This window comes from Bos grunniens, chromosome 15 (assembly GCF_055505025.1).
Source record: "Bos grunniens cultivar Pamir isolate PY7600 chromosome 15, Bosgru_T2T1.0, whole genome shotgun sequence".
Lineage (NCBI taxonomy): Eukaryota > Metazoa > Chordata > Mammalia > Artiodactyla > Bovidae > Bos > Bos grunniens.
This window is the reverse complement of record NC_141179.1, coordinates 45587159-45615108: the sequence shown is the minus strand read 5'-3', so window position 1 is coordinate 45615108 and position 27950 is coordinate 45587159. Positions and strand designations below refer to the sequence as shown.

The 27950-nt window shown below is 50.2% G+C and overlaps 2 protein-coding genes across 51 annotated transcripts in view; one reads left to right on the top strand and one right to left on the bottom strand.

The window, feature by feature from the left end:
- Positions 1–14793, top strand: part of PPFIBP2 (PPFIB scaffold protein 2) — a 159386-nt gene extending 144593 nt beyond the window's left edge. For 42 of the 43 annotated variants that reach the window (XM_086340260.1, XM_086340257.1, XM_086340253.1 and 39 more), the window contains 7 exons: positions 1505–1655; positions 1938–2049; positions 2263–2351; positions 2639–2761; positions 3985–4110; positions 4762–4950; positions 5857–6563. In XM_086340260.1, the coding sequence (XP_086196386.1) occupies positions 1505–1655; positions 1938–2049; positions 2263–2351; positions 2639–2761; positions 3985–4110; positions 4762–4950; positions 5857–6051 (985 nt within the window). In that variant the 3' untranslated portion in view covers positions 6052–6563. Of the gene's footprint in view, positions 1–1504; positions 1656–1937; positions 2050–2262; positions 2352–2638; positions 2762–3984; positions 4111–4761; positions 4951–5856; positions 6564–8042; positions 8109–9206 lie in introns of those variants that run through there. The other variant, XM_086340282.1, reaches the window with a different exon arrangement.
- Positions 14794–15285: 492 nt separating this feature from the next.
- CYB5R2 (cytochrome b5 reductase 2) lies at positions 15286–26043 on the bottom strand. 8 transcript variants are annotated; one of them, XR_015142102.1, is made up of 9 exons: positions 25504–26043; positions 23850–24117; positions 23534–23606; positions 20419–20525; positions 20016–20145; positions 19405–19488; positions 18628–18713; positions 17448–17543; positions 15286–16561 (listed from the first exon to the last, which is right to left on the bottom strand). XR_015142102.1 is itself a non-coding variant. In XM_086340290.1 (9 exons), the coding sequence occupies exons 2-9, from the start codon at positions 23916–23918 to the stop codon at positions 16389–16391; spliced, it is 822 nt and encodes a 273-aa protein (XP_086196416.1). In that variant the 5' UTR covers positions 23919–24117; positions 25504–26043; the 3' UTR covers positions 15286–16388. The 8 variants fall into 8 exon arrangements, 5 of the variants coding, with proteins under 5 accessions (XP_086196416.1, XP_086196417.1, XP_086196415.1 ...); XR_015142101.1 differs by having other exon boundaries at positions 23850–23996; XR_015142100.1 differs by having other exon boundaries at positions 23850–23996; positions 25806–26043.
- Positions 26044–27950: the final 1907 nt, after the last annotated feature.

Genomic DNA, 27950 nt, shown 5'->3' with positions numbered 1-27950 from the left:
GAATGACCAGCACCTGCTCTAAGGCACATATCATCTCCTGCACTAGTTCTAACAGGGTGCTTCCTGGTCATCCTGACTCTTTAAGAAATCCTCTCACTTTCAAGGAGTTTTTTAATGCCTCATTCAGGCATTAAAAATTTGTTTATTTTAACCAGCATTTTAGAAGTACTTCCTTAGAAGCAGTCTTTTGGAATAGCCAGTCTTCTATATTCCATGAATCCACCTTTATTTAAAAAAAAAAAATGGATATAAAGTTGCTTTGTCAACCTCCCCCCACCCCCCACAACTCAACTGGGATTTGAGTGTGCCATTATATTCAGACTTTAAATGAAAAATTGATGTCTTTAAGAATTGATGGCTTTGTAAAGCCCAGGCTTCCTGTCTAGGAACATGATCTAGCTCTTCATTTATTCATATCCTTTTTATGCTGCTCAGTTGAGTGTCATCGTTACCACCTCCCCCATCACCACTCACAAGGACCCACTCAATTCTCGTAAAGGCAGCGCTTAGACATTTTATAATTTTGGTTGCTATCAGTGGGATTTAAAATTATTTTAACAACAATATTAGTGTCTGTGCATTGGTATACAGAAAATCATGTATGTCATGTAAATATTAGGAGTATGTGTATTTTATAACTAGCCACCTTACTGAGTTCTCTTGGGTTTTCTAGGTAGACAATCATGTCTTTCTGAAAAGAGTGGCTTTATTTCTACCTTTCTAATAGCTATATTTTTGCTTTTTATTTTATCTCTTCTTACACTCACTGCAACTCTGACCAGTGTTACTAGTGTGATAAAAAAGTCTTTTTATTGCCTTTAATGTGAATGCTCCTAGTATTTCATCAGTAAATAAGATTTTAACTACTGATAATTGGAGTTTTTTTTTAATGTTTGAGTACTGATACTCTTTCTCTAGCTTTCTAAGCATTTTGGTAAAAATGATATTAAACACTGTAAAACATGATTCAGGTGTGGATCTAAATCCTAATTGGCTTTGGTTCAAGTGTGTATGTATGTGGACTGCGTGTTCGTGTGAGCACAGCTTCCTGTGTATGTGTGTGTTAAGTACCTCAGTCGTGTCTGACTCTTTGTGACACCATGGACTGTAGCCCTCCAGGCTCCTCTGTTCATGGGATTTTTCAGGTAAGAATACTGGAATGGGTTGTCATTTCCTATTCCAGGGGGTCTTCCCAGCATCAAACCCATGTCTCCTGTATCCCCTGCATTGGCAGGCAGATTCTTTACCACTGTGCCATCAGTGACACTCTTGAGCACAGCTTCCTGAGGCACATATAACTGCCCCAAGCTGTGAGCAGCTGCAGATCTGAGATTCCCACCAGGTGTTATCCCAGAACACTCAAGAGTCTATCTTGAATGAGTATGTTGTGGTTCAACTGGATCCCATTATGGGGGTTGTGTGTTTAAACCTGGTCCTTTTTTGTGAGGCACTGTTCAGATGGAGCCCAGGCACTCATGCTCACAGGGTCATTTCCTGCTTCCAGTGACGCCAACGTCCCCTTTGCCCAGTGGAGCACAGAGCGTGTATGCACGTGGCTGGAGGACTTCGGCCTGGCTCAGTATGTGATCTTTGCGAGGCAATGGGTGACTTCTGGCCACACTTTACTGACAGCTACCCCTCAGGACATGGAAAAGGTATGAGCCCTGGGTGAGGAGGCTCCTACTTCTCCCCAAACCAATGCATGGGAAGATGAATTCCCCCCATTCCTTCCCACCCACCACCCCGACAACATGCCCACACGTAGGAAGATGGGCAAAGGAGGCCAAGATTCTGTTGCTGCAGGTTGATCCCAGGGCGGTGGGCAGAGGTCTGCTGTTATGCTCCACCTAGTGGAGAATCTCCACCCAGACACAGGAGCCTCTGAGAGCTGGGCTGCCTGCTGAGATTTCACAGCTGTCTCTATCTTTCACTTTCAGGAGCTGGGAATTAAGCACCCCCTTCACAGGAAAAAGCTGGTTTTAGCAGTTAAAGCCATCAACACCAAGCAGGAGGAGAAGTCTGCACTGCTAGACCACATTTGGGTAACACGTAAGGACAGGCAGATGTGTGTATGTTTCTGGCAGCTCCCTGGGAATGTGTGCCTCAAAGGCAGCTGTCTCCTTGGGATAGGCAGACAGATTACTAAACTTTAGGGGAAACACAGCTGGAACTTGAATGATAATTTGCTGCTGCTTTCTTTTTATGTGTTTTTTGCATCCACAGTCTCTGATTTTCACAAGTCTCACTTCCCCATTTGTGTAGGTTGGCTTGATGATATTGGCTTACCCCAGTACAAAGACCAGTTTCATGAATCCAGAGTTGACGGGCGGATGCTGCAGTACCTGACGGTGGTGAGGGCTCTTCCTCCAGTGTTTCAGTCCCTATGAGCACCCAGCTCAACGTGGGCGTCCCCAGGGAGGTTATTTTACACTTGATTCCACCACCTCCAGCATATCCTTAAGGTCTTAAAACAGTGTCATTTGTCACATAAGATGCCCCAAGTAGCGAAGTACAAACTATTGTGCCAAGGAGAACTGTTGCCGTGTCCATGTTGTATTGTATGGTCTGGAAAAAATCCTCATGGGGTGTTTGTCACTTCAGAAGCTCTGGTTCATGCACCAAAACTTTGTTCTTCCAGAATGATCTCCTCTTCCTAAAAGTCACCAGCCAACTACATCATCTCAGCATCAAATGTGCCATTCACGTGCTGCACGTCAACAAGTTCAACCCTCATTGCCTGCACCGGCGGCCGGCTGATGAGGTGAGGGCAGGGCGCTACCTGTCCAGGTAGCCCTGAGCCAGGACACCTGTAAGATAGGGCGTTAGAAAGCCGGGACATTATCGTCACTAAGTGGCTGCGTTTGGGACCATGGTGCTGTGGATTCTTCCCTTTGCTAGGGCTTCATGATGCCCCAACATGCCTGTGGCCTGGACTCTGTGTCCCACCGCAGCCACTATACCTCCAACGTCCATCTCCCTGGGGGCGATACATGCTATGGGCTGGAGGGCAGTGGCAGCAAGTCTTTTAAAGGTGTATAACGATTAAAGGGGACGAGGAGGTGAAGCAAAGGAGAGAGAGGGGAGAGTGGTGAGACAAAATGGAAAGATGGTGTCAAAGTATGCAGAGGAGTGGAAAAGAGCCTATGAGGAAACCAGGTGTTTCAGAATCTCTGGGTAGGTAGAACATTAACTGACCTCCAGCTCCAGATTCACAGGGAATCCATGAGCAGGTTTTGCTAGAGAAGAAATAGTAGCGGTAAACACAGCAACCCACAGCCTGGGGAATTCCCTCATAATCTTCCGTGAACCTCAGAGTTCTTCTACAAGGTTGTCGGTAACACCCTGCCTCCTGTGTTCTGGGAACTGAGTCCAACCCTGCTTTAAGAGTATGGTCTGGAAAGGATCCTCATGGGGCGTTTGTCACTTCCCAGGGGATTGAAAACTCCTATTTGTACTCTCCATCCCCTCTTTTCTTCCTGTTCAACAAAGCACATTTTGAATGCCTTCTATATGTCAGGCACAGTGCTGGGCATTTTGAAGACCCAGATGCCACTTGAGGGCACTTAGGTCTAAGTATCTTAATGTGTATTCTCCAAAAACATTTGGCCACGCCAGTGAGATCTTTATTCTATAAAACACTCAGCTCATCATTGGTAGTCCTCTTTTAAAGTGCTTCTGCATCACTGAATGAATAACTCCATGCCTTCATGTGTTAGTCTCAAAGTAATCAGAGAGTCAGGGAGTAACGGGATTCTGGAATTAGATATCTCAGAGTAAGAAGATCCTGCAGGTTGAGCGAGAGCTTAATTTCTTGGAAACTAGGCAGGCTCTCAGGCAGCTGACATGGAGGCCCGGGTCTGTAGGCATAAGGGAAGGCCTGGGTGAGGCGTCTAGGGCTGACTGACTCATAGGGGCTGGCTCCACAGAGGAGCCTGGTAGGACCTGTAGGCCTAACTTCTCCACTCTCCTTCTCCCCTCTCACAGAGTAACCTCTCTCCTTCAGAAGTTGTGCAGTGGTCCAACCACAGGGTGATGGAGTGGTTGCGGTCCGTGGACCTGGCGGAATACGCGCCCAACCTTCGTGGGAGTGGCGTCCATGGAGGGCTCATTGTGAGTGGCTCTTTGAGCTGGTCCACTTGCCTCAGTGCTCCTGGGGTATTCAGGAACTGACGTCTAAGGGCTGGACACGCATCCCAGTAAGAAAGTTGATACTTCATTGGAACTCCTTGCATAAATTGAAATTTCAAAGTAGGATTTGGTCTGTTGTGGCTGAGATTTAATAGGCTTCATGGAAATAAGATGGGCTCTGGAAAGACTTTCTCTGCTACAGGCCCAGAGGAGTGCAGGACAAGGGGTCTGCATGAAAACTGCCCATTAACGAGGCAGCTCCACCTGCTGCTAGAGGAACACGGGGCTGGGCAGGGAGAGGGCACCTAGGTGTCACCTCCTGCTTGTCATGGGACGATCTGTCTCAGCACTCAGCGCCATCAAGAGGCAAAGCTAGCAGAGAAATGAGGAAGGGGTGGCTTGGCCATCATCCAGAGTGGACCCTGGATGACAAAGGATGAGAAGGGAGACAGCCTTGGCTAAGAGGGCACAGCTCTCCATTGGCACAGTCGGGCCCGTGCCGGGAAGCAAGCAGGGTGGGGACACAGGACAAGTGCCCTCAAGGCACCCGGGTCGATGGGGGCCTGTTTCTCAGTGTCATCACCTGCAAGCGCTGGTGGTCATCACTGGCTGACTTGTCTTGTTTCTTCTTAGATCCTAGAGCCACGCTTCACAGGGGACACCCTGGCCATGCTTCTCAACATCCCACCACAAAAGACGCTCCTCAGACGTCACCTGACCACCAAATTCAATGCCTTGATTGGCCCTGAGGCTGAGCAGGAGAAGCGAGAGAAAATGACCTCACCTGCTTACACACCACTGACCACCACAGCCAAAGTCCGGGTGAGTTGCCAGACCCTTTCTGGGGTGGCCACAGGGACCTGCTTTCTGCCCCTTAACTTGGGCAGCAGATAAGCCCGGACCTGGTGCCAAACCCAAGTGGGCTGCCTGGACGAGGAGGCTCTCGTAACTTCTGCTTTGGCTTCTACCTTTGGTTTGATTTTATGTTACTCTTTGTTAGGCCAGTTCCCAGCCACCCTTGAGTCCAAGGGTGTGCAGGTTTCTTTATACAGAAATGATGTGCAGGCAGCATCCAGTCCTCTTTCCTGATGTTACCTTGACTCGTTTTGCAAAGCAGACAAGTTCCCAAGTGTGGGTGCCCTGTGCCAATTAGAGCTGTCTTGCCAACTCAATGAGTGGCCCCGTCGGCAGCCAGCCCTGAAGGTGGCCAGCACACAGCTAGCAGAGGTCCCGAGGTCATCTAAGCACCAGCACCACTCAGTGGGGCTCTGAATCTCACACATCCCCCCTGCCTGAGCTGTCCTGCCAACTCAGCACAGCTCCGGTGCTGGAGCAGGCAGGAAGGGTTATCTGTGTGGCTGCCCTAGGTGCTGTGAGAAGGTGGGGAGTGCTCCCCGTGTGGTGCCAAGTCCTGTGAGCTTGACCTCTGTACAGACTGCAGCATCTTCAGGGAGCCCCGACTCCTCCCGGGGAATGTCAGCATCACAGGGCAAGAGTTTTGGGCACCGAGCCTTGGAGGAGCAGCTGTGCTTGCTCAAGACGATTGATCTGTTGGCCTCTCCCCAGCAAGCCAGTTGTTTCCAGGAGTGCTATTTTGTGAAGAGGGTTTTCTAGAAGCAGTTTGCCGTATTCCTTCCCTCACAGGCCTGCTCTAAAATGTATTGTCAGGGTAGCTGCATACCAGCTCAGTCATCTCTTTCTCATCACTTTGCATCTGCTGTGTTTTAGCCAAGGAAGCTGGGATTTTCACATTTTGGAAACATAAGAAAAAAGAAGTTTGATGAATCGACGGACTACATTTGCCCAATGGAGCCCAGCAACAGTGTTGGTGATGGTCACAGGGCCTACAGTGGCACCCGGGGCCTCAGCACACTTGATGCCCCTGAACTGGACGGGTTGGACCAGGTGGGACCGATTAGCTGATGCCCTTGTCACCTGTACTGTCTGTGCGTCCTGAGAGCTCACAGTAACTCCGTGTGTGTCACCATGTAACTCACCTCACCCCTGCGTGTGCGCATGACCCGCAGAGAACATTCCAGCCATTGCGCACCCCTGGGCGTCTTTCTCCGAACCCTGCGGGTGGCCAGGTATGGAGCTGCATCCTTGCTAAGGGGCCAGACTTGGGGACTCAGAAGGAAAGACACTTTAGGATGCTTGTACATTTTCGGTAAGTCTGAATGTCCAGCTATAGCACTGGTGGCCACGCCTGAGCTTGGACACACGTGCCAAGACTGCAGACAACCCTGAGGGACTCAGCTCTCAGGCCCCTCAGCTGCTCCCCCATGGAGGGCAGTCCCAAGTGCCTTGGGCCTGTGGCCAGAGTTTTGGCTGCAGGGACAGAGCAGGGCCTTCTGCTGTGGGGACAATGGAACTGTCGTGACTTCATTCAGAGGTGGTCTCTTCTTTCGGTAATAAAACCCGTATTTATGTAGAAAGCGAGCAGCACAGCCTATCTCTAAGCGTGTCCAGGGGAGTGAGGTGGGCACATTGACAGCTGGAGTGCTGCTCAAGAGCCCACACTGCTGAGCTGGGCTGTGATTTGCAAGTGTCCTGAGCAAGGGGGATGGGGCAAGGAGATACCCCCTCCCAGCCTTTGGAGGAGCCTGTGGCCTCACTTCAGGGTGCACCGCTCAGTGGGAAGCCCAGAGGCATTTTGCATCTCACATTCTGCTGTCGTGCAGACCCCAAAGCTGGTTTCCATTCTGGCGAGGGGAAGCCAGCTTGCCTTGCTGGCAGGCCTGTTTTCTTGCGTGCGTTGTGTGGGCTCTGCTGTGACTGCCCTCCCTGGGCCTGTGTAGGGGTTGCTCTGTCTTGGAGGAGCTGGAACAGACCTGGCCTCCTGATTTAGAGGCTGACTGACTGAAAGTGGGTCTTCCAGCCGGGCCTGGTCTGGCGGAGGACAGGGGAGGGACGCACCTGCCAGTCTGGGCTCCTGCTCATGAAATCCCAATTGGGCCCAGTGCAGCTTTTGGCTCCACTGGGTCCCCTGGGCCTTGTCTGCAGAATCCGGACAGCAGCCTCATAACTGGTGGCTGCGGCAGGGCCTCACGAACCCAGTTTGAACTCTGGTTCTGTTCCAGATGGAGGCAATGCAAAGTACCAGCAGCCTCAGGCCCATTGGCCTCCCGGCCTCCTTTGAAGTCCAGTTAGCAAGGAATGTGGGCACCGGCTTGCAAGTTGTTAGCACGGCTGCTGTTTGATCCCAGGGCCAGGACTACTGACGAGAGGTGCTCCCTGGGGCTGATAGCTGGGCACGGCAGTTCAGAGCTGTAGTCAGGGCAGGCTTTACCCCTTGTTCCTTTCTTATCATGTCCTGGTGGGAGACTCTCTGCATGTGCCTGCTTTCAAATCCTGCATGGGACTGTGATGTCACTAACTCTGCGCCCTGTGCAAGTCCTGTATCTCTTGGTGGGGCCCAGTTTTCCCACCTGTAAAATGATGGGTTATATGCAGTGCCCTCAAAGGGCAAATCTATGATGTCCACAAAGGTTTAGGGGAGGAGGAGCAGACCAGCATTGCCTGAGCAGGTGGGGCCGGAGGTTCCTGGCAGTGAGGATACTTGGCTCTGCCTACACTGGGGCATCAGTGTCTGAGGTCCTGCTGGTGCCAGAAACTGTCAGTGTGTTCAGCATCAGAAAGGCCTTCATCCCATTCTCCCCGCTCCTGTGTCCCCTCAGAGCTGGCACTGAAGTGGGAACGCGGGAGTGTATGTGACGGTGTGGGACAGTGGAAGCTCTGCCTCTCCCCAGGGACGAGCAGTGCGTGCTTCACCCATGTGTCGCTCCCTAGGGCCTGGCCCACTCCTTGCCCATTCTCCTGGGGAGCAGGCCCAGGCAGGATAGGACTTGCAGGCCACCTCTGCGAATCCCGAGCTCAGTCCACGAGCACTGACCAGGCCACTACCCGTTTTACAGATGGCACCTTCGGAAGGCACCGTGACGCAGATAGGGCTCCTCTCCCAAGACATTCACCGCCTCACGGTAGGACTCTGGCCCTCTCTCTATAGTAGGACCCGTGCTGGGGAGGCCCCGGGAGTTTGGTGTGGGGCTGGCTTAGCCCCCCTGCCTAATCCAGAGCCTGTAGTGCCAGTGCCCCTGCTGGGGGAGAGCAGATGGGACTGGGGGCTGGTGCTGGAGGTGAGCCAGCCCTGAGGCAGATAGAGGCCCAGAGGCCTTCTCCACTGACCTGTCTTGAGCCGAAACCAGCTAAAGTGTCCTAGGTCTCAGGCCCTCTGTCCAGGCCTGGGGCTGGTGAGGAGACCAAGATACTCAGCAGTTCTGGGTCACCTGCCTCATCAGCCCAAAGCCCAGGCCTCACCCCTGCCTGATGGACAGGGCTCTGCCCTCTCCACCCATGAGACACGCATTTCCTGTCACGCCTCTGACTTTACGGACTTCACAGGCACAAGTCCATCCTGGCATGTCCACCCTGGCATGTCCACTTGGGACAAACTGTACCATGTGAAGCCGCTCAGACCCAGGGGAGAGGAGCCACTCTGGAGGGAGACTGACTGTCCCTGTCTGCGACCTTGGGCAAGTCACTGTCTGTCAAGCAGGGCTGATAACATCCTCCTTTCCAGGCCGGCAGGCAGACCAGAGCTGGCAGAAAAAGGCCAGAGAACAGATTCACATTGGTGAGGCCCACTGCCTCCCAGCGCCTCTCAGTTCTGGACTGCCCCAGCATGAGCCCACTGGCCACAGTGTCCACCTTGCTGAGGCCTTTGCTGGTTTACTGAGCAGATTATAAAGGCCGAACTCAAGACAAGACTGGGGGTCGGGGGGCTCTCCCTGAGTCCAATCAGGATCACTTTTGTCAATTTGTTTTTTTCTTGGCTCGCACACTGAAATGAACCCACCCAGCCCTGTCCTTCTCACAGACCTTTGGTGGCCATGAACTGGCACCTTTAAAGGTAGGAGCAATCTATTGTTGATAGTGTTGGTGTCCCTGGGACACCATGAACCTACAGGGCGCTGGTGTCAGGGCCAACCCAGGACCCTGCTGCTCCCCATGGAGCAGCCGCAGGGCAGCCTTGACCTGTTGAACGCTGTTGAGCGGGGTCTTCGGCCGTGTCCTTTCAGACGATGCTGAGCCAGGACCAGCTGCTGACCGACTCCTGCCTGGCCACTCCCAGATCTGAGGACTGGAGATGACTCTCTTCATGGCTGGCAGCCCAGTGAGGCACGTGTGTGGGTCCCAACTCTGCTTCGATGGGAAGCTGGCCCACGGCCACCCACAGAGCCCAGACTGGGCCCCAGGGCGTCTCTGATGTGGGTGCTGACAGGACAACTCGAGGCTGTGGAACAGATGTCCACGAGGTGGCCCACAGGTTTCCAGCTGTGCTGTGCTCTCCACCACAGCTTTTGTACTTTTGTAAGTGCACTGTAGAGCGCTTTTGCAGGGAGGGCAGTGAGATGCCCACGCACACTCAACGACTCACGCCATCCCTAGGAACAGTCAGGGGCTCTTACACCAAAGGGGAAGGGCTATGAGTCACAAAAGCTTTGCTGGAAAAAAAAATATGGAATGTTCTGAGCTGACGGAAGGGGTAGGAAGCCCCCTCCTGGGATGCTTCCATATGAAAGCTTGTAGTGCATTTCCGTTCCCAGGAATCTGGCGGGAGTGACTGACAGCAAGGAAGGAGGAATGGACTTCCTTGACAAGGCTGCCCTTTTCTGCAGTGGTGTCTCAGGTTCTCAGGGCTGCGGGGCCTCCCAGCACCTGAGCAGACATCTCTACTTCCCTTCCCTCGTCAGCCTAAGAGGCAATTTATCTGATCAAACAGCTCCCTCGAGTGGAAGGCTCTTTCCACTGCAAGACATCTCAAGTATGTCCTACCTCAGGGAGAGGCGCCTGCTCAGCGGCCATACCTCACCCTCCCAACCAGCCTTCCCCCCACCCCCCCCACCCCCCACTCTGAGCAATGGCCCTAACTCCTCCCTGTGGCGGCTCTAGCTCTGGCCTCATCTCTCTAACTTCCTCGGGGGGGGTCTCCCACTTGGTCCCCTCCGGGTGTTCTCTGCACCATCCCTGGAGGTACTGTTTTCATCCTGCCAAGAACTCAGTTCCGCAACCACCACAGATTAGCATTCAAAAGCCTTAGCACCCAAGACCCCTCTGAATCGTCAGCATTCATGAACCCATGCTCTAGCCATGGCTCCTACTGTTCCCTCTCCGAAATGTATTTTTCTCCTCCTCCCTGTCACGGGGCTGAATCCTGTCTGCCGAGGTTCAGATCAGCCCAGCCTCTTTCAGGAGGCTTTCACTGAGGGTTGGAGGTCCGCACGCCATGGTGCTGTCTGACCTGAGCACCTCCTGGCTCTCCTTGAAGTGGTGTGGCACCTTTCTGCACCCGTGCGCAGCACAAGCTCACTGAGCATCTGCTACGGACAGGCCCCTGCAGACAAGAGTAAGAGCCTTCCGCATCGTCTCATTCCCTCACATGTGCAGGTTAAATACCTTCCATTCTGGGCCAAGGAGCACTGGGGATACAGGGGTGAATGCCAAGGTCTTTGCCTGAGGGTGTGGATGGTCCAGCGTGGGAGTACAGGTCTGTTTCAGACAAGAGCGTGTGCTGAGCGTTACAGAGGCTCCAACAGAAGTGTCTACAGCCCCAAAGAGCAAATTGTCATTTTTAACGGAGCACTGGGGAGGGGGACTGAAAAGGCTCCAAGGAAGAGGTGATCCTTGAATTTTTGAAAGATGAGTCAGGGCCAAGTATGCCAGAGGGGAAAGGCACTCCAGGCGGATGGACCCGAACCATCCCAGCACGCCCAAGGAGGTACCTGAAGTTGGTATGACAAGAGCAGAGCTTCTTGACCCCTGCACCGCGGTCTGGCAAGTCACTGTGCTGGGGCCATCCCGTGTGCTCTAGGATGTTTAGCAGCATCCTTGGTCTCTCCCTCTAGATGCCAATAGCTCCCTTCTAGTTGATGACCACTGGGCCAGAGAAGGAGGCCCAAGGAAGGAAGGAAGGATCTGGTGAGGTCAGCTGGAGCCCAGATCAAGAAAGGCTTTGTAAGCCAGCCTCCTGGAATTGACCTTGGAGACACACGGTGTCCAGGGAGGGAGTACTGAAAGCAATGAGAGGCTTAAAGCAGGGGACAGGCATGGTAATTTGTGTTTAAAAGAAACGTCTGAAGGGAGGACCTACCTTACTCATCGTGCAGTGCCCAGCACTGTGTCTTTCTCTGAGTGGGGACCTCACTGAGGATGAGTTCAACAGGAGGATGGATGAAAGCTAAGCTGCCACCATCTCCCCCAGCCCCCACTGGCCCTCTGAGAGACTGACCTGTGTTACGCCACCTATGAATACTGCACCACTGTACTTCAGAGAATTCTCTCAAGCTGTCTTCCTCTCTCTCTCTCCCCTGTATCCCTTCACTCTGCCCTGCTACCCACATATACATGTGGGTAGCATAAGAAATCCAGTGACATCAAGTTCAAACAATGTTGCTACTATGCCAGTTTTTGCAAAAAGCGAACAACTTGGAGTTAAACTCAAGTTTGAAGCCCAGCTCTGCCACCTACTGGCTGAATGACCTAGGGACAACAGCTTCATGTCTAAGTTGCCACGTCTGTAACTTGGAGAACAAAATCCGCATGGGATTTCTGGCTCAGCAGAGGGGAGGGCAGCCAAGATGGCAGAGTAACAAGACCCAGAACTCACCTGCTTTCACGAGCACACCAAAATCACAACTATCTGCAGAACAGCCATTGATTTAAAAAAAAGACCGTAGAGACTTTCTACAGTTAACAACATAAAGAAGGAACCATGACAAAACAGGTAGGAAGGATGGACTTGCAGTACAATCAAATCCCATACCACCTCCCTGGGGTGGGTGACCCACAGACTAGGGAATAATTATGTTAGATTCTCCCACAAGAGCAAGAGTTCTGAGCCCCACGTCAGGCCCCCAAGCCCAGGGCTCTGGTCAGATCTCTCCAGAGCAGCTGTTTCTGAAGCCAGTGGGGCTTAACTGCAGAAGCCCCACAAGCCTGGGGCAAACAGAGACTCCATTCTTAAAGGCACATACAAAACTCCATGTACACAGGGCAAAAGAAGTAGTTAAGAGCCTGGGCCAGACCTACCTGCTGGTCTTAGAGTCTACTGGAGAGGAAGGGAGCGGGTGCGGCTCACGCTGGGGACAGAGACACGAGTGGCAGCCATACCCGGGAGCATTAGGGAGCTTGAACATGGTTGACGGTGGCAGCTGACAGCTTGGCGTAGTAGCTCAAGGACCACACCCTGCCCAGTGGCCTACAGGCAACAGTACTGGGCCACCTCAGGCCAAAGAACTGGGTGGGGACACAGCCTTACCCATCAGCAAACAGGCTATCTAAAGACTAAAGAGCCCACAACTGCCTCTGGGTTTACCCCTCAACACAGCCCAACTCATCAGAGGGCTAAGACCTGGCTCATAAAGCAAGAAAAGTACAATTCCCCAATGCAGGCCAGACTATACCCTGGGACCAGGTGGGCCCTGAACACTAATAGACCAACACAACCTTTCAGGACATCCCAGGTCCCATGCCCAACTGTGTGAGGAACCAATGATCTCAAGCTCTAGGGTCCTTGGCCCTACACTCAGACTTCAGGAACTAGCTCTGCCTGCTAGTAGTCTGGCCCTAACCCCAGGAACTGGTTTCATCTGTCAGCAGGTGGGCAACAGCCCCAGGGTCTTTGTGACCCTGATTCTGCCCACCAGTGAGCCAGCAATAGCCCTGGGGCCTCCTTGGGTTAAGCCACACCCAACCAGACCAGGGGGGCATCCAAGCCCAATGCACCACAACATAAAGACCCATGCTGCCCTCTTGGGGGAACCCTAGAACATAGAGCTTGGGTAAGGAGAGGAATACACTGCTAGGATGCTGCCTACACAAGGCCACGTCTCCAAGGTCAAGAAATGTAACTAACCTACCGCTTACATACAAATAGTAATTCAGATAGAATGAGGTGGCAGAGGAAACCACCACTGCTGAAAAGAATGAAAAGAAATGAGGTGAGTTTAAGAGAACTCTGGGACAACATCAAGCACACTAATATTTGCATTACTGGGGTCCCAAAAAAAGAAGAGAGAAAGGGCTCGAGAAAATATTTGAAGAGATAATAGCTGAAAAACTCCCTAACCTGGGAAAAGAAATAGTCACCCAAGTCCAGGAAATGCAGAGAGCCCCAAAGAGAAACATAGCAAGTCACATTGTAATCAAAATGACAAAAATTAAAGCTAAAGAGAGAATACTAAAAGCAGCAAATAACATTAAAGGGAACTCCCATAAAACTACTAGCTAATTTTTCAGCAGAAACTCTGCAGGTCAGAAGGGAGTGGCATGATATATTTAAAGTGTGAAAGGGAAAATGCAACCAAGAATACTCTACCCACCAAGGCTGTCATTCAGATTTGAAGGAGAAGTCAAAAACTTTAAAGACAAGCAAAAGCTAAAAGAATTCATCACCAAACGAGCTTTACAACAAATGTTAAAGGAACGTGTCTAGTGGAAAAACAAAAGGCTGCCAGTGTAAATAAGAAAATTATGGAATGAAAAACTCACCAGTAAAGGCAAACATACAGCAAAGGTATGAAATTAGCCTCCCGCAAAGCTAGTAGGGATGATAAAAACAAAAGTAGTAAAGTCATCGCTATCCACGATAAGCAATTAAGGGGTATACCAAACAACTCGATGTAAAATGTCAAGAAGAGTAATTGTGAGGATGGGGAAAGTACAAATGCAGGGTATTTAAAATGCAGTTGAAAGAGATCAACAGCTTAATCATATATACATACAGACTGCTGTACAAAAACCTCAAGGTAACTGCAAACCAAAAATCTATAATATAAATACAAAGGACTCCAAACGTAACACTTAAGATAGTCATCAAGTCACAAGAGAACAAAAGAAGGGGGTGGGGGGAAAGACCTTCAAAAACAAATCCAAAACAACACAATGGCAGTAAGAAAATATATATTGATAATTAAGTGTAAATGGTCTAAAGAAAAGACACAGACTGGCTGAATGGACACAAAAAGATGATCCATGTATTTGCTGCCTACAAGAGGTTCCTTTCAAATCTAGGGACACTTATAGACTGAAAGCGAGAGGAGGAGAAAAGACATACCATGCAAATGGAAATCAAAAGAAAGCTGGAGTAGCAATACTTAGAGACGAAATAGACTTAAAGACTGTTAAAAGAGACAACCAATGGATCACTGAAGAAATCAAAGAGGAAGTAGATACCTAGAGACAAATATGAAAACACAATGTTGCAAAACCCAGAGATGCAGCAAACGCAGGTTTAAGAGGGAAGTTTATAGTGATACAGGCTTACCACAGCAAACAAAAGTTCTCAAACAACCTTACACCTAAAGCAGCTAAAGAAAGAAGAAGGAACAAAACACAAAGTTAGCAGAAGGAAAGAGAGCATAAAGATGAGAGCAGGAATAAATGAAATAGAGACTACAAAAAAATAGAAAATATCAATGAAACTAAAAGCTGGTTCTTTGAAAGATACACAAAAATTGCTAGACCTTTACCAAGATTCATCAAGAAAAAAAAAGAGAGGCCTAAACCAGTGAAGTCAGAAATGAAAGTTACAACTGACACCACAGAAATGCGAAGGATTACAAGAGGCTATTTCAAGCAGCTATGCACCAACAAAATGGACAATCTGGAAGGAATGAACAAAGTTAGAGAGGTCTGATCTCTCGAGACTGAACCAGGAAGAAAGAAGATATGAACAGACCAATTACCAGTACTGAAATTTGAATCAGTAACTTTAACTCTCCCCCAACAAACAAAAGTCACACATGAATTCTATCAAACATTAGAGAAGAGATAACACCCTTCTGAAACTATTCCAAAAAACTGGAGGGAAAGAAACACATCCAAACTCATTCTATGAGGCAACCGTTATCCTGATAATGAAAATCAGACAAAATTATAACAAAAAAGAAAATTAAAAACACTTATCACTGATGTAAAAGTCCTCAGCAAAATACTAGCAAACCTACTCATAACAGTACGTTAAAAGGATTGTACACCATGATGAAGTGGGAATATCCAAGGGCTGCAGAGATTTTTTTTCAATATCTACAAATCAATCAGTGTGATACACCATATTCACAAACTGAAGAATAAAACCCACAGGATCATCTCAACAGATGCACAAAAAGATTTTTATAAAATTGAACATCCATTTGATAAAAATTCTCCAGAAAGTGGGCATAAAAGGAATATACATCAATATAATAAAGGCTATACATAGCTTTTCATGGCTAGGTATAGCTAACATCATACTCAACAGTGAAAAGCTGACAGCATTCCCTCAAAGATCAGGAACAAAACAAAGTTATCCATTCTCACTTTTTTTATCCAACTGTTTTGGAAGTCCCAGCTGCAGCAATCAAAGAAAAAGGAAATGAATCCAAATTGAAAAAGAATTAAAACTGTCACTGTTGCAGATGACTATATATAGAAAGTACTAAAGGCAGGACCAGAAAGTTACTGGAGGTCATCAGTGAATTCAGTAAAGTTGCAGGATACAAAGTTAATACACAGGTATTTGTAATAACCACCCCTAACCCACCGCACTCCAGAATAGGACTTGGCATTTAGAGGACGCTAACAAAGACGCACCTCTTACCTCCATTTGTTGTGCCGAGTACAAGGAATCTAGTATTCCCGGGGCCCACCTTGACTACTGCCCTGATGTGTATTTTAAACACTGTTCGCATTTCAAGGGTCTCCTACAAGAGAGGGAAGAGTGCACGTGGAGGGCGCCTGAGCACTCTAATAGGTCTGACCTTAAAAACTGCACTCTAGAAAGAAGGGGGTCAAGAGAAATGATCACAAGTTGACGTGACCCCACTTGGATTCTGCTGGAGTTCTGCCCCAGCATTTTTGACAGTTCTGACCTCCCAAGGCACAAGATGCCAGTTCAGATGTGGAGCAAGCCAAGGCCTTCTACCTGTCCAGCGGGTCACCCTCAGACCCACACTCACGGGCTATCTGCCTTGCACTGAATTTTATCTCACTAAACTATGGGAAAAGACACTGAAAGGGAGTGCCTTCAAACCTCACCAGGCGAGGCGGCCCCAGAAGCCCCTTTATCTCCTGCCTCTCGAACCACACCACAAGAGGAGTGCCAGCGTACCCGAGGGTACATGACAAGGGTCTTTGGATACTTCCCAGTTGAACGTGGTGAAGCTGAGCTCACTGTGAACTATGAACAGGACCGGGCAAATTTGGAAAGAGCAAGAGAGGCTTTAGTAGGTGAAAATCATGTCCTTGGTATAACCCAGTTTCTTCAGGTTAGGGTGCGCAGCTGTCTGGATCAGGGGCAGTGGGCCACACACCAGGATGAGCGTGGACTTTCCAGGAGGAGGGAGGTGCTCCTTGATCATGTCCTTGGTAATGAAGCCTGAGCTGTACTTCCAGTCTGAGGTTAAGCATAAAAAAACTGTTGGAGGAGCCAGTTTGCATCCTTGACCCCAGGCCTCCTACCCTCCCTCCCTTAAGCCTGGGAGCTTTGTTGGCCAAAGCTTAGACATCTGTCCTACTGGTTTCTGCAGAAACTTGAGAGAGTAGAGGATGTGGGTGGGTCCAGGCAGCCCTCGTAAGTATTTACCCCAGATCCCAGGCTCACTGCTGGGATTCTGAGTCCTTGGCTGGTGTCTGCCGGCTGTAAGCACTGACAGGGTGAACAGCGCAGTGAGACAGATGCACCCATGTGTAGTGTGAATCCGGCAGAGAGCGGGAACTGTGCCCGGCAGAGGACGCGGTGGTGTTTGGGAGCCGGCGCAGTTGGGTGGCGCCCTCTGCTGGCCAGAGGGCTCTATGACAAGACAGGCATAACAGCGCTGTGTGGGAGAGGCAGCCTGCCAGCAGTGTGAGGGCTCTGTGGGGTGCGGTGTGCACTGCGGCGGCTGGGTGCTGGCTGGGGCTGCGGCCGCTGTCTGTGGTTCAACTTGCGAGGACTGCTGTCCTAGGTGAGGTGAACGGTGCCAGGTGAAGGGCTAAGTGGCCATACTGGATGCAGTGAGTGATGACTCTATGGGATGCTGTGTGGAGTGGGTGTTCAACGTGACCCAGGGATCCCTCTGATGTCACAGGGCAGTGTGTGGAGTGCCGCTGAGATGCAGACACCTACTCTCTCCTGCCCTTACAAACAAGTCAGCCCAAATCGTCTCTCCCTCAAATTCCCAGTAGGGACATAGCCCAAGGTTTCAGCCACCAAGCTCACAACCAATCAACCACCCCAGGGACTGGCTCCTGGCTGGGTCCAAGGTTGGAGCTGACCCCTGGTGGGGACAAAGGGGCCATACCAACAGGAGGCCTGTCCAGCGTGTACCACAGGTTGAACTGCGTTGGATGAGTTCTGGCAACTTCTTCCAGCTCGTTTCTCATCAAGATATCCTCCTCTGTCTTGGAAAAATAAAAAAAAGCAGCATGAGCCGAGCTCCTCCAGGGCATCCTACTTGTCCCCCACACTAAGCACGTGGGTCCGCACACTCCTGTGCCAGTCTTCCAGTTCTAGCTTGAGTGCTACCTGCAGACTCTGGGGCAACAAGTTCTGCTGAGGCTCCGGCACCACAAACACCCTCTGGTGGAGGGAAGCGGTGGGTGACTGCCCTCCACCTGGAAGGCTGTGTCTGAGCACTGGGCATCCTGGCCCAGCTCCTGCATCCACCCTGAGTGCCAGGCAAGGCAAACTCCAATGACCCAGGATTTCCTGCAGGGAATGCAAGGGGCTAAGGCAGTGATGTAGGACACTGTATGTAATCTACAGCACTGGAGAGCTACCGCAGAGAAAGACAGAGGCTGTATCCCCCACTAGGGAAAATGAGCAAAGCCAGAAGATCTGTTGCAGGCTCAGAGATTTGCTGCACACGAGTCCTGGACCTTAAAACTTGTCACAATCATTGTCCTAACAATCTCACGTCTAGGATTCTGTTTAAGAAAATAATCCAACTGTGATCAAGCCTAGGCACAGTTATTCATCACTGTATCATTTATAACCATGAAAACCGAGAATAGTCTGGAAAAGGAGATTTAGTAAATGATGGTACAACTTGATATAGACTGATAAGAAAATGCCTGTGAGGTAATGTTGAGTGGAAAAAAATGAAAAACAAATTGTGACTATGCAGCACGTATAGGACAAAGACAAGAAAATGAAGTAAATTATTTATATGCTTCTGTATTTCCCGAAATTTCCACTAAAGGCATCTATGATTTTATATTGGGGAAAAGCACAGAACTATGTATTAAAGAAGGAAAGCTTAGTGCTTATGGTTGGTTGGGGAGACACAGTTAAAAAAATGAACAAAAAAAAAATGGAAAAACAGGCCTAGACTCAGTTTCTCTGGCTGCCAGCAGCCCTCCTTGAGCCCAGTAAGCCCTTCCACAGCCACAGGCACAGATCAGCATGAGCTCGGTGAGCAGGGAAGGGCCACAACAGTGGGATATTATTTCCCTGCTCAGGGCTGATTTAGCAGAACTGACCTGGTTGGCGAAGATGAGGGACATCATGGTCTTGTCACTGGGCTTCCTGGTGATGCAGCGGATGAGCTGCAGCATGGGCGTGATCCCTGGAACACAGAGAGCAGGCAGGCTGGCTTCCCCTCCCCCTGATGCCCATAGTCCCTGCTCTGCAGCAGCTTCACAGGTTGCCTTGATCTCAATTACTTTTCTCACTTCTGTGCCCAAAACTCAAAGTGCAGAACTACCCTTCATCTTGGTTTTCTCTTCTAACGCAATAGTCCATCAAAAGCCCTTCTCATTTTCACATGGCAGCATCGGCTTTGAAACTGGACTGCATGTTCCGTCCAGCTCCCTCACTGAGCTTTTTAGTGTCTTCGTTTGTAAAAGAGAACCAATGACAAGTAAATGTGGTAGTTTTTTTAAAATGCCCATTATGGTGCCTGGCGCGTAGTAGTTCACATTACATGATTGTTCTCCTCTTTCAGGCATTCATTTTCAAGGGATAGGGAGCATCGGGCTTGAATAGGATCCAGGAGCCCTTGGGAGCCCACGTGTGGGCCAGCCCAGCCTGCCCCCCCAAACTCACCTTAGAAGCTCCAGGGGCCCCTGGTGTAGCCCCCATGTTGGTTAAGGGGAGCAGGGCATCCAGGGTCAGAGTCAAGAACTGTCATTGACTTCGTATCCCCATTTCAAACAGCCAGGGAAAGAATCTCTTCCATCGCCTCTTCCAGGACCATGACTCCAAAGTGAGAGAGGTCTCAGGGTTCACCCTGGATGAAGCCCCCAGCTCCCTCTTACCTGTGCCACCAGCAATCATTCCTAGGTGATGCACCAGTTTAGTTTCGGGCTCACTCGTTTTGTATGGCTTGAATACAAACTTCCCTGAAATCACAAGAGGGTACTTCTCATGTCTACAACTTGCACAAACATCATCTTGGGCCTCCTCAGCCAGCCCTGGCCCACCAGGGCCCAAAGCAGGAATAGAGCGGGGGCATTCTTGGGGAATAACTGTATCTTTTCTCCTGAGGAAGGAGGAAGGCACGCTGAAGTTAACATGGAGCCTCACAGAGCACTCTCACCCGTGCTAGTGAATGAGTAAGTGATGAGTGTGTGAGTAAATGGATGAGTGTGCATTCCTTCCATCCATCAACCCTTTATCCATTTTTTCAGCAATAGCCTAGTGCCTTTTGTGTATCAGGCATTGTGCTGGAGATACAGTGATGAGGAAATACCAAATCACCGCCCTACCTTCATGAACCTTATACTCTCATAAAGTGGGTATGTGAATGAATGTATGAAGACTTCAAGGACAAGAGCATGTGACTCAAATCTTAGGAGTTTTCTAGAATGATGCAACAAGAGTGGGGATATTCCTCCCAGCTGAAGGCCTAGTGTGAAGCTCCCAGTACCTGACCCATGATAGAACAGACACCCAGATGGCCCTTGAAAAAGGATGGTGTCCCCAATTTTCATGTTCTCCAAGTACTGAGTCATCTTCCCCCCTTCTGGGTAATTAGGATGTACGTTTTTGAAGTAGATCTGAAAAATAAAGCAGCACAGTGTTCACACCTTTAGACCTGAGACTGCAGCCACATACAACTCAGGAATATATTTGCTACCAGAAACTGTGAGGAGCAAATCCACTGTGCTCACGGTTGCTCTGAGCAACCCCTGAAGACTTCACTAGGAAACAGCTTCACTGTTAAATGACACTGCCAGGAAGCCCTGTCCAGGGCATGCACCCCTTCTCCACCCACTACCCTGAACAGGCTTGTGACAGTGAGGCAGCTGGGCGTGGCAGGCATCCTTTACCTTGATGATTAAGTCCACAAAGCCTAGGTCGTCATCACTGGACACAGGCGTGTAAGCCCTGACCACCAGAACACCATCCATTTCGGCCAAGAGATGAACATAGTTACCTACAGAAAAGACACCAAATGTTAAGACTGAGCAGGGCCAGCCTAAACAGGACCAAGGGTTTCTCTAAAGCAGGGCCTCAGGGACCAGGGACCGGTTTCGTGGAAGACAAATTTTCCACAGACCAGGGCAGGAGAGTGGTCTGGGGAGGATTCGAGCACATTACGTTTATTCTGCACTTTATTTCCATTTCATGGCAATCTCAGGATGTTCCACCGTGACTTTAGGGCTAGGATTTGGGCTCCTATGGGAATCCAATGCCGCTGCTGATCTGACAGGAGGCGGAGCTCAGGCAATAGTGTGAGCGATGGGGAGCAGCTGTAAATATAGATAAAGCGCCACTCGCTGGCCTACCGCTCACCTCCTGCTGTGCAGCCCGGGTCCTAACAGGCCACGGACCAGTACCTGATCATGGCTGGGGACTCCTGCTCTAAAGAGTTGAGCTTCGAGGGGTGAGGGGGTGCATATTGTGGCAGGGCGCATGGGAGGAGGACCAAGAAGGAGTGGAGTCCAAGTCCAGGATGCGTGGATCGTAGGCCTGCCCTTATCACATGTGCAGCCCTGAACAAGTCACTTCACCCCATACACCTGCCCTGACTCCGTCATAGTGCAGTTGTGAGTTTCACTGACTAGGAACCTACTGTTGTGTGCTTACTGTGTCCAAGTACTCTGTGGAGCAGGAAGAGCTAACTAAAGTTGGAGGCTGAGTATTAAGAATTACAGAAAAGTATTTCCTTTTTAAAGCAAAACATGCTGCCTTAATAAAGTCATGTCTTCCTTTATCACTGGGGTCTATGAATGAATCACAGCCCCCTCATCTGTATCCTGCCGCCTGGGATGGAGCAGGCCTGGGCTCACAGGTATGTGCAGCCTCAGGATTTACATATCCATAGACCATGAGTTCTAGCAGAAGCACTGTGTCTCCCTGGCCCATAGCTCTGCTGAAGGGCAGAGTGAAGTTTTGAACCATGCAATTCTGCCTCTCAAGGGTAGACATGAGCGGACCACGGTGGCCAGAGTCCTATGGATCCAACATCACATGATGAGCTGGGCCATTCAGGTTTCTGTTGGATCCAACCTGGGAGACTTAAGTGACTAAGGCAATAGTGGTGAGGTCAAAAGCTGCAATTAAGAGATGGCAAGAGGAAGTTCTGTGTCAGAGTATCTGAGGGAGAAGCTGTGTGTGCACAGGACAGACAGCATATGCAGACAGAAGCAGAGATCCAGGGAGAAGGAGGAGAAGGGAAGGAGGAAAAGGATGGAGGGGGCATAAACCAACATCTTTGAGGGGCCCTGAAGCCTGACTATGGGTTAAGAAAGAACAGGCTTAGGATGGATAGACAACAAGGTCTTACTGTATAGCACAGCAAACTATACTTAATATCCTGTGATAAACCATCATGCGAAAGAACATGAAGAAGATATAAAACTGTGTCAATTTGAAATTAACAGAACATTGTAAATCAACTGTACTTCAATAAAATTTTAAAAAGGACAGGCTCAATGTCTCTGGCTATGGCCTGGTTGGACACCAGGGATACCCAGGAATAAACACCTGCAGCAGCTTCCTGCTGAGAGCTCATTTGATGCTGGAAACCTCAGAAAGGCTCTTTCAGATGCAGACAACCTGGGCCTGGCGTGGTGGCAACCTCAGAGAAAATGGGTCCGCACAACTGGTCCCGAGCCCCCATCTCTGACCAGCTTCATTTCAGCAGAGCTGGGACACATGAGCACTCTGAGTCTTCATAGCCGACTCTCCCAGAAGCCTCTAAACTACTTTTCCCACTAACTGTGCACTGCCCACACCAGGACTGAGGAGAGTGGGTCATGGCAGTTTCTAAGAAATTCTACTTCTCAAAGGTTTTCATTCTTTAGTTTTCTTGCCAATAGGACTGGCCTCAGAGGCCAGGCAGCGGGCTGGAAAGCAAGCTGACACTCAGCTCTTAGGGCTGAAGAAGAAGAGAGGAAGCAGCAAGAAGGCTCAGGGGCCAGGCTGGCTGCCTGGTGGGTCGTTTCCTCACTTGAAGAGGTGATGTCAACGTCTGTCCCCTGCACACAGGACAAGCAGGCTCTGGATGAGGACCTCCACCAGGAAGGCAAACAGCACTAGCAGTTTGTACAAAGTTTCAGGCTCTGGGCCTAGCAGAGACTAAGACTGACTCAGCCATCTGGTGGTGGTACAGATTGGCGTTGATGTGCTCAGTTGCTCGGTCATGTCCGATTCTGTGTGACCCTATGGACTGTAGCCCGCCAAGCTCCTCTGTCCATGGAATTTTCCAGGCAAGAATACTGGAGTGGGTTGCCATTTCCTACTCCAAGGGATCTTCCTGACCCAGGGATCAACCCTGCATCTCCTGCATTGGCAGGTGACTTCTTTACCGCTGTGCCACCCGGGAAGCCTGGTGGTACACATTAGAAATGGCATTAACTCGGAACTCTAGGACTGTTCAGGCTTGTACCCACAACGGGTATCTCTGTGTGCATGGGTCTGAAGCCCCCGCTGAGAATCCATGTAGTGGGCTGGGGGGAGGACACCAGTTCCTCCTGCCTCTCCAAACATTCAGGACCTTTCTCCCTACATAGGGGAACATCAATTCCTACCATCCCTCCCAAGGGCACAGCACTTTACAGTTTGAATTTCACATCCATCCGTCACTTCTCACAATACCACCAGTAGCAGATAGGCCTGGGAAACCCCATTTTATAGACAGAGGCTCAGAGAGGTGAGGGACTTGCCTAGAGTTGCACAGCAAGGAGCTGACAATGGGATCTTAGACATTCTGACTCTAGAGGTGCTTCTTTTCAATGCTTATTACAGTATCAGTTTTGTGTCAGCCCAAATGGAACAATGAGAGAGGGAATGGACTGTCTCCAAGCCCATCTCCCCACCTCTCTGAGCTTACGTGGCTCAAGCAAGGTAGCAGGGTAACCTCTGCACCTCAGCCGAGTTTCTGACGGGAGCAGGGTGCCCGCAACACCCAGGTCCTGGTGTTCACAAAACCCCACTCACCTACAGGAAGCCCTAAGGCATGGTCCAGGGAGGGCAGTCCAAAGCGGAACCTCCGAGTGTTGTGGCTGATTTGCTGATAAAGTAGAGACAGGCTCTGTCAGCTTTCTGGAAGTCTTGCTGGGCAGCTCAGATGCCTGGGAAAGGAGCTCTCCACACGCATACACAGACGTGTGTGCTCCGGGGAGCAAACCAGAGGCCACGAGGGCCCACCCCACTGCCCTGGCCTCCCCAGCCACCGCATGCCCTACACCTTGTCTTCCTCTCGCATCACCCCACCCCCATCCCTGACAGCAGACGGGGAGGGCTGCCCCATCACCTCTTTCTCAATCAAAGGCAGCGGGTACTTGGTATCAGAGTTCTGTAAGGTGATGTGACGACTCTTCATCACGTTCTTGCTCTTCCGGGCAAACAGGAGCACGGTGATCCCAATAACAGTGACAGCGAAAAGCAGGGACGGGTCCTCCTGGACACAGTGTGAGCAGGCCCCTCAGGTCTTGCCTGCCCTAGGCAGGACAGCCCTCAGGCACGGCGGAATCCTCTCCACACCAAAGGCACATGTGAAGCTGGACTGTGCCTGAAAGAAGCTAGGCAGAGGTAAAGGTACCAGAATGGAAGGCAGGCTGAGCCTCGGGTGGACCTGGAGTGTGGGAAGAGGCCAGCTGCAGATCAGACTAGCTGGGAGGTTCTAAACTCCCAGCCAGATGGCCTAGAAGTGCTAATGTCACCAGGCCTTTCAAGCCCATCTGTCTCTATTTTGGCTGCAGTCTAGGGTGCAAGCCCTGGAAGTCTCTCCCTTGAGGTGGAGGGGGTGCTTCTAATACGCAATTTGGAATGAAAGCCTCAATCCTCAGGGACAGAGCTAAAGAGGGGGGATTAGTTGTTGACATCTAAGAGGTATAGGGCTCCCCTCCCCTGCTCCCTCCTTCCAGGTCTGGCTAAGGCAGAGGTAGGGGTGGGGTGAGTACCCCTGGTGCCAGAGCTGCTCCAGGTCTTTGCTCAGAATCCACCAACTCCCACCCTTAGCAAGAGTGTCCTTGCTCACAACCTGCCAACTCCCACCCCACCCACCCTTAGCAGGAGTGGACATAAATCTTTAAGTTGAAGAGTTCAGAGATAAAGGAAGTTATACGCACACACAAAAGGAAAAAATAAAAAAACAGATGGAACCAGTTGAGACCACAATGGCAATGAATCTGAACTCCAGCAGACCCTGAGTCCTCATTTTACTATATGAGCATATTAAATGACACACCTATTAGTAGCTGGGCTTCCCTGGTAGCTCAGCTGGTAAAGAATCCACCTGCAGTGCAGAGATCACTGTTTGATTCCTGGGTCAGGAAGATCCCCTGGAGAAGGGGGGATAGGCTACCCACTCCAGTATGCTTGGGCTTCCCTGGTGGCTCAGAGAGTAAAGAATCTGCCTGCAATGCGGGAGACTGGGTTTGATTCCTGGGTTGGGAAGTTCCCCTGGAGGAGGGCATGGCAACCCACTCCAGTATTCTTGCCTGGAGAATCCCCATGGACAGAGGAGCCTAGTAGACTATAGTCCATGGGGTCACAAAGAGTAGGACATGACTGAGCGACTAAGCACAGCACAGCATTAGTAGCCAGGACCAGACATTAGGACCAAAAATGGATAAAAAGGGGGTAGCACCCCACTCCCTCATAAAAAGCCCTGCCCCTTCCCCATAGACTAATGCATTTTATCCTTGTTACTCTAAATACATACTGCCAGGTGGGCAAGGAGTTGATCTGTGAACTTAGTTCCCTCTTCTCCATTCTTTGGCCACTGAATCAAGCTTGTGCCTTATACTCTCCTACGCAAACCCGAGTGGAAAAGGCACTCTCCCTGCCACCAAGCGAGGGCCCCAACTGAATTCTGTAACAGCTGATTTGGGATACTCCATTACCTTAGCACCCAGGATACACCCACACCCTTCGAGGCAGGCCAGTGAGGCCTTGGCACTCACCTGCCAGGGACTCCGCGGGGCTCCTGCATCCGCCCCCCACCCTGCCACCCCTCCAGCGAGAGGCTCGCCGGCGGGTGGATTTGGGAAAGGTCCTCCCGGCCCTCTTCTCAGGCTGGGAGATCCCCGCCCCACACTGGGCCTTCTCAGGCTCCGCCCGCCCAGTGCCGGCCCCTCCCAGGCCGGCCGGGATAACACCGTCCCCGGGCTCCTCAAGGCCTGCGGGGGTCCCGGGGACTCTGCCCGGCTCCCGCCCTGGCTTCTCTGGCCGCTTCCTGCCAGGCCCCCGGCTACTGGGAACCCACCCGGAACCAGCCGCTGAACATGTCGAAGGGGCGCTGTCTGGGAGGCCGGGAGGACTCCAACAGAAGCTAGGCCTGGAAACGGGCACCCGGGACGGGCGGTGGGCCCCTCCGTCGTCCCCACCGTGAGGGCCAGGGTTCCGAAGCTTCTTTCTCACGGGATTCCGGCTCTGCTCCAGCCCTGTCCCCAGGACCCCAATCCAGGGGCTTCCAGGGCGGAGCTGAGGCCCCGCGCTGGGATCTGGGGGCTGCCTCGCTTCTCGTTTAACATCCCTTGTTTATTACGTGGCTGCCTCTGTATCCTGGTCCTCTCGCCGGACACGCTGAGCAGCTCTGGTGGAGAACTTCCTCTACTTGCTTGTTTACACCTGTGGCAAGGCTGGAGGAAGGCTCTGCTGGTCAAAGAAATGGGAATCCACTCCAATTCAGAAAGCACAGAAATATATACAGCAGACATCCATAATGAGCTCCTACTCTGAGCCTAGTCCTTGACCAGGTGTTTGGACGGGGCGGGTGGTGATTGAGTTAAAGAGAACAAAGCATTCATTCATTCTCTGTTGGGAGAGATGATAGGTACCCAACACAAGCCCAAAGAGGGTGCAGAATGGCAGGCGTAGATAGCTTTGGGGGGACTTCACAGCAAATTTCAGAACTTTGGTGATCCCCTCCCCCATCAATTCTCCCATCGCCAGTGGCAAGGGTGAATCCCTGCCTCCCGGCCTGAGTAAGACAGAGAAGCCAAGAAATGGACTCCACTCCCAGCCCCACACACCACCACAGGCACATGCATAATGGAAGCCCTCCACCCCACCACCTGCAGGTGCCAGGATATCACTTTCAGACACTTTTCTGGCAATCTATTAATTGCAAAATGATGGCTTGTGAACTAATTTCATTACCTAATTACTAAGGAGGTTGAACATCTTACATTTTTCTCATGGAGTTTCTTTCTTTGGAAAAAAAATAGTGCCTGCTTATGACTTTTGCCCATCTTTGTATTGAGTTGTCTTTTTCTCACCGATTTTTAGGAGTCATATATATTTTAGAGATTGCTTCTTTGCCAATTATATCAGTTACAAATGTTTCCTCCTAGTTGGCAACTACTCTTCCTTCTTTTCTTCCATAGTGTTTTTTCTTTCTCCCTTCATCTTTGGATAGAAGTTTGTCCTGTAATGTGGTCAAATGTATCAATCTTCAATCTTTTTCCCTTTATGGTTAGTGCTTTTTGTGACTTATTTATTCCTAGAACCCTTCAACCGTTCAACTTCAGCTTCTTCAACGTTACTGGTTGGGGCATAGGCTTAGATTACCATGATACTGAAGGGTTTGCCTTGGAAATGAACAGAGATCATTCTGTCGCTTTTGAGATTGCATCCAAGTACTGCATTTCGGACTCTTCTGTTGACCATGATGGCTACTCCATTTCTTCTGAGGGATTCCTGCCCACAGTGATTACCGTGAAGATCACTCAGTCATGTCCGACTCTTTGCAACCCCATGGACTGTAGCCTACCAGGCACCTCTGTCCATGAGATTTTCCAGGCAATAGTACTGGAGTGGATTGCCATTTCCTTCTCCAGGGAACTTCCCTACCCAGGGATCGAACCCGGGTCTCCCACATTGTAGACAGATACTTAACCATCTGAGCCACCAGGGAAGTCCTGCCCACAATTATCTATTTCTACCCAAGGTCAAGATATTCTATATTTTCTCTGGCAAGACTTAAAGTTTTTTCCTTTTAAGTTTTTCAATCACCCAGAATTGATTTCTGTGTACGATGTGAAGTAGGGATCCAGTTCAATTTTTTCTATATGGATTATGCATTGTCTTGGTAACATTTATTGTTGTTGCTCACACCTGATCACTAACCTGCAATGCCACTGCTGTCATATATCAATTGTTACCTATTTATGAGTCTGGTTCTGGCCTCCCTGTTCTCTTACATTGATCTAGTTGCCCATCTCCTGTGACAATGCCATAGTTCTCTAATTTCAATAGTTCATAACAACTGTTTATATCTTTTGCTCTTATTTGGGTCTCAGTTCCAATATTACTTCCTTAGAGATGCCTGTTCCAATGCCCCAATTTAAGGAGATGTACATATTACATTCTATTCATAGCTGTTACTTTGGTTTGTAGCTGCTATTTC